A 6000-nucleotide genomic window follows, 5' to 3' on the forward strand; every position below is an offset into this window, starting at 1 on the left:
CAGTTTTTGAAAAGGGAACATTTTGGCTAGAAATAGCATGCAAAATCTGGACATTTTTCCCTTTCTAGGTACAATTTTTTTTAAATATAAAAAAGATACCTTACACATATTTTTCATTACCATACAAAAATAATTGACATTTCCTTCAGGTCTACTCAGGCTCCAGAGTCTACCTTGGGTAACACTATTAACATAAAAAGTACATAAGAGGAAATTACCCAGCTATTACCACCTTATGCAAGTGAACTAGTTGCAGGAATAATTAATTCCTAAGTTGTCTACTTTTCAAAATTGCTACTTATTTCTTCTACGTCTTTCCTCCCACCTAGTCCCCCATAAAGTTGCTTCCCATGCTGTCTCCTATCACTGCTGCTAGAGCCTGTATAACTTTCTTTTTTCACTCTAAGTAGTCCAAATCACAAATGCTTAAAGAGCATAATCTACTGTAACTGAAAAAAAGAAATCCTCTGTGGTATATCACTGCTACTTGCTAGAGGCAGGGAATTAAAGGGAGATTGCAGTGTTTGGAAATTAAGTTTAGAAAAAGGGGCTGTTTTCCTAAAACAAAGGTTATCATGGAGAGTTTTTGTTTCCCTTGCAACAAAAAACTGAAAGACTTACATTTTTTGTTTTTTTAGCTCTGACTCCCAGGAAAAGAGGTGCAAAAAAGAGAAAAAATCCTCAATTTCAGAATTTTTGGTACAAAATGGCATGCCATTTTTTAAACACAATTCCTTCCAAATGAAAACATTCTTGAGATTTCCATAACTTTTTTTGCCTCAGCCACTGACTGGGGGAATAAGCAAGTTGAAAAGCAGTGGGGGCCATAGGCACAGAGCTGAAAGGACTTGGTTAGTTACGGTAAGATTTGACAGAATTTAGACAGACTTAGAAAGAGTTTAGGCACCTAAGTCTAAAGCCTGTGATCCCGAGTATGAGCCCCATTCAGCTCCTGGTATAACTTAGGGCAGACAACTTCCTCCGGGAGATGGTTCATTCCTGTAGATCCAGCGTGGAAAGCCCAGAGCCAGGTAGGTGTAAGGTTTAAGATTTGCCTCCATCCCCAGTGCTTCTGTATTGGCTATTGCTAGGGAGCTGGATGCCAAGTGTACTGAGTGCAGGCAGCTACCAGTGCAGCCTCCTGTCTGTTGCAGGTCCTACTCCAAGGCTCCTAGTTGTCCCTGTGCACTTCATAGGGAGCCTGGGTCCTTAACACAGAGTTTGCATTCTGTTTTGTGCGGCCAGATGCCTAACTCAGATGCTGAAGCGCCTAAATCCTTATTGGAGTTGGTCCTTGGAATTGGCAGAAATCAAATGTAATGAAAGCTTATACTAGACATATCATCCATCGTTACCTGTTTTCTTGAGACGATTCATAGAACCTGGCTTTAATACCTGGCTAGACAAAGCCTTTGCTGGGATGATCTAGTTGGGGATGGTTCTGCTTTGAGCAAGGGGCTGGACTAAGTCCCTTCAAACCTCATTTTCTACAGTTCTATGAACCCCCACTGCCATAGTGCAGAGGTGCTGAAATACAGTAAGGAAAGACTTATAATGTCCCCTAAGAAAACTGGACTTTGGTCTCTCCTTTCTTGGTTTCATTTGGACTTGGATTGTTTTTAACTCACTGGTAAATGAAGCACAGATCTGACTCTCCTTGCCATCAGCATGCTTGATAGCTCAAGCTCTTGTTAATTTGAAACCACCTCTCTGACTGAGCTGGCTTTCTCCCAAACTCCCAGGGTTAAACCAGGTTGCACCAATTTAGCTTTTGCTGTTTTGAGCTTTGTGAGGGGAGGGTCTCCCAGTTCTCTGCAAACACAGCCCCTGCTTTTTAAGGTTTCCAGGAGAGTCTGGAAGATGCCCTGGGGGAGAGAAGATAGGCCACGGGGGATTACCACACACCATCGCTATAAATGGCTCATGTTGACATTCTTCGGAGACAAAGCACGCACACACATGCTCGCGCGCACACACTAAATAACACTGTTGCATGTGCATCTCTTTGTGATAGCCATAGATCTGGAGTTAAATAACTGCAACATGGTCAGTTTTGCTCCCCCCTTGCAAAGCTGAACGACCCTTTGGAGGCCCTGCAGTCATACAGGATACTTGCAAGCATAGCCCTCGAAACAGCTACTGTGTAATTTTTCTAGCCCGATTCTGCTTTCCACTCAGGTGCTGCCCACAGAGTTACCTGCACTGAGTCATGTGAGCCATGCATTGCACTGGCCCTCACATGTGCACAGGCCCTTGCTTGCTAGAAGGAATCAATGAAGCTAAATTAAAACAGGAAAGTTCTAGGAGGGAGTCTGCAGATTTGGGATTTTATTGCATATACCTTTAAGTTGGTGGGTGAGGGGAAGAGAAAAAACCCTGCTCTTCCCCCAGAGCTGATGCTCCGCTTTGTATTCTACAGTTTGCTTGCTCCTGAGTTGGCATGCACTGCAGCTGCGCCCCTCTATCACAACAACTGCAGATATTGCTTTACCTTGCTTTTGGTGCGAGGCACTGATTTCCATCTGTCTGTCTCTCTGCACCTTTTGCACCGTCGTCGTCTTCTCGGGGTGGACTATGAGAAGCATATCGATTGAGACTGAACTGGCATCTTGTCTAAACTCCATGGTACCCATCAGAGCATTTCCACTGCTCCCTTTCTCATGCAGAGCTGCTGCTGCTGCTTCTCCTGCGATCGCAGTGTTTATTTTCCACCCCTGGAAAGGCAAGTGCTCCCTGTCACCCAAAGCGAGGGCACACACAAATACACACACACACACACACACACACACACACAAAACTTGTGGCTGACTTTGCCAGTTGCACCATTAGTGCCCTGCCAAAAGCTACCCTGATGAATAGGTTACAAGTCACCTTTGAAAGGAAATCATGGAGCGGATTCATTTCCTAAATGCAAGGAAAGAGCCTCCTTTCAGAGGACAGTTCTAGTTTCAGGACGTGCTCTCCTCTCCCCCTCCCTTCCCTCTGCCCTTTTGGATTTAAGCACTCATCTGTGCTCAAATCCCCCTAACAGCACTGTTACCCGAGGGGGAACTTATTTTCTGAAGCTTGCACATTCCTTAAAAGGATTTCTCTTTGATTCTCAGCTTAAGTAGAAATTTAAAGCTGAAAAAATCACTTAGAAACAAAACAAAACAAAATACAGAAGGAGTGAGGGGGACAGCGGGTAGTTGTGAATGAAAGGCTGACTTTGTGTGCCAGAGTGAAGGTTGGGGTAGGCATGGCATTAGCAGCCGTTTTCAGGTGGATTCGCTTTTCCAAAACCACTTAATGGACAAAGCGACAGAAACAAAAATGCAGAAAAAAAAATCAGACACTTTAAGTGACAACAAATCGATTGGCCCACCAATCAGAATGCAGGACACAGCCTCGGGAGGCTGTATTCACCTGGGAACGCTAATAAAAGGTGAAAGCCGTGAAAGTTCTGCCGGGGTTGACGCTCTCATAGCCCACAAAATGAGGCAGGAGAGGGAGTACAGCTGTATGGTTTAGCAATTATGAGCGAACCTAGCTTAGCTTGCCCCTGCAATCTAGAGAAGGTGCTGGCACACAAAACCTTTCTAATTTTATCTCTGGCCTCCATCCTGCCCTGGAGCTGCCAGCAGCAGGACATTGGTCTCAGGGGAATGTGAACACCTGTGGGTTGAAGGGCTCTCCAGCACAGTTAGACCATTTTGCATGCTTGCAGGACTTGCTTATCACGCCAATGCTGGCCTATGCTACCAAATTACAGGTTTGCAGCAAGAGAGCTCAGCCTGTTCAAAGGCTACTAGTTTTTGGTTTCACTTCTGGAGTTTTAGGAGTATTTTGGTTCTCCCACAGTAATTTTAAGGTAGCACTGCTGTCCCTGACTCTGGCTGAGGAGCTGGTACTGCCGACAGATGCAGAGGGTACATCTACATATTTGTTAATGAACCTTAGATACTGTGGATTTAGTTTAGTACTTGCTTAATAAAGTACTAACTAAATGTGCAGTAACTAGAGTTACTGCGCAGTAACTAGAATTACTGCGCAGTAGTGCTGGCACGGTTATTTTGTGATGCTTACTGTGAATTAGCCCAATAACACTGTGCAGTAGGCTACTGCACAGTTTTTAACTGCCATGCTACTGCGCAGTGTTATTATGCTAATGCACAGTAAGCATCTCACGTAGACGCACCCACTGATTTCTCTATAGCTCTCTCCAATATGCTCCTGATCTGCAGCCCCTCCTTGTCCTTTTCTGAGCTCCTTCCAAAGCACAGACAGTTGATATGCTTCTAGGCTTGCCTGCAAATCCAGTGCTAAGCCTCTCCTCAGCAGATCCAGAAATAGCATGAATGACTGTCCAAGTTTCCTGCTTTGCCAATATACCTTTGTCCACACCTGCCATGGACCTGATATTCCAGTTCTGAACCCTTCTCTCCTAGCTGGGCTGGACCAAGCTGGAACTACAGTATTTAGCAGAGGAGGGGTCAGGGAAAGATCCAGGGGAAGGGACAGGTGATATTTCTGGGTACACATTAATGGTGCTACCTGAGGGAGTTTGTGCTTTGGCTCAAGCAGGAGAGGCAAGTGCTTTTTGATTCAGAAGTCTGAGGTTCATTTCCTGCTGATAGCCCAGCTAGAGAGTCATCGTAATTGGGCTGGAAGGAAGAAAAAGAAGCACTCTGAAAAGAGGCACATGGGAGGGAAGTTAAGTACTCAAGCATTTCAGAGCTCAGGCAAGCAGAACCCCCCAGTCCCTCCAACGCATGGCCACCCCCATGTCAGATCCCCCACGGCCGTGGCTAGTGAAACAAGCCTCTCTCTAGTCATTCTTGCAAGAACTCCACCAACCTTTCTTCAACAAGGCTGGCATCTCTGGTGCCGTTTTGTGTTCCTCTCTTCTGCCACCACATCAAGGCTACCATTCAATCCTGGTGCTTCATCCTAGACAACTCCCTTTAAGCACGGCCTTTCCTCTCTATATCAGTGCCCTCTCCTGCAGACTTTTGTGGCCTCTTCCTCTCTAGTCTTCCCAAACACCCCATACCCCACTGTGCCAGAGAAGATTGTTTTCCTCATTGTCCTTCTTTATGTCCTTTTTCTGGCTCCGTCACATTTGTGCGCCCCATATTTGCCTTCAAGGCTCCAGAGTCTCTGATGAGACCATACTTAACACAATCTAGTCTGTGGATGAATTCATGTTGATAATGATTTTTAAAATGATACATTCCAGTAATTTTGGGGGGAAATTTTTCATTGATTAAAAACCTGTTTTTTGACAAAATTTCTGTCATAACATTATATTCCTTTTTTTAGTGATTTTTTAACTGACTATAATAGTTATGTCTGGTATAAAACAGTTATATCATATATCGTATTGAAGGATATATATTATATTCATCATGCATTGCAGGGAATGAAGGTCTAATTGTTAGAGTACTAACTGCTAAGTTGTGAGACTTAGTTTCAATTCTCTGCTCTATCAAAGATTCTGCGTGTGATTTTGGACCAATTTCTTAGTTTGTGAAATGCCAAAATATCACTTCCTCAGCTCATGGTAGTATTATGAGGAGATTTACATCAAAGCCCAAATCTTCTGGTGCTCAAATCTTACGGGTGATTAGGGGTTATATACGTTTTTTAGATACATTGGTGCAGAGGCCAGGAATAATGGCCACATCAAAGCCAGTGTTTCTTGATACCAAGAACAATTCAGGACATAGGATGAGAACCGAGACCTTCCTGAGGCAAAGAAAGCTGTTGTATGGGACATGCTTCTTTTCTTTTCTTTTCTTTTTATACATCCTTCTTACACACCCACCTCCAGACATTTTTAATTTCGATTTGTTAATATTTCTCCTTTCTTTATTCATTGGCAATTGTATGTTTCTTAGACTGCACTAGGAATAGTGCAGAAGTGAGAGTTTTATTCAGGCAGGTCCATCCTCTCTAGAGCTCATGTTAAGGTGGCTGCAGTCACTGATGACCTCTCTTAACTGAAGAGAGGGAGAGAGC

At 44.0% G+C, this 6000-nt stretch overlaps 1 protein-coding gene across 1 annotated transcript in view; it reads right to left on the bottom strand.

The window, feature by feature from the left end:
* Positions 1–2749, bottom strand: part of KY (kyphoscoliosis peptidase) — a 43173-nt gene extending 40424 nt beyond the window's left edge. Inside the window, exon 1 of the mRNA XM_019542958.1 lies at positions 2492–2749. Coding sequence (XP_019398503.1) covers positions 2492–2633 — 142 coding nt within the window. The 5' untranslated portion in view covers positions 2634–2749. The remainder of the gene's footprint in view (positions 1–2491) is intronic.
* Positions 2750–6000: the final 3251 nt, after the last annotated feature.

Source organism: Crocodylus porosus, unplaced genomic scaffold (genome assembly GCF_001723895.1).
Source record: "Crocodylus porosus isolate Cpor-Errol unplaced genomic scaffold, CroPor_comp1, whole genome shotgun sequence".
NCBI lineage: Eukaryota > Metazoa > Chordata > Crocodylia > Crocodylidae > Crocodylus > Crocodylus porosus.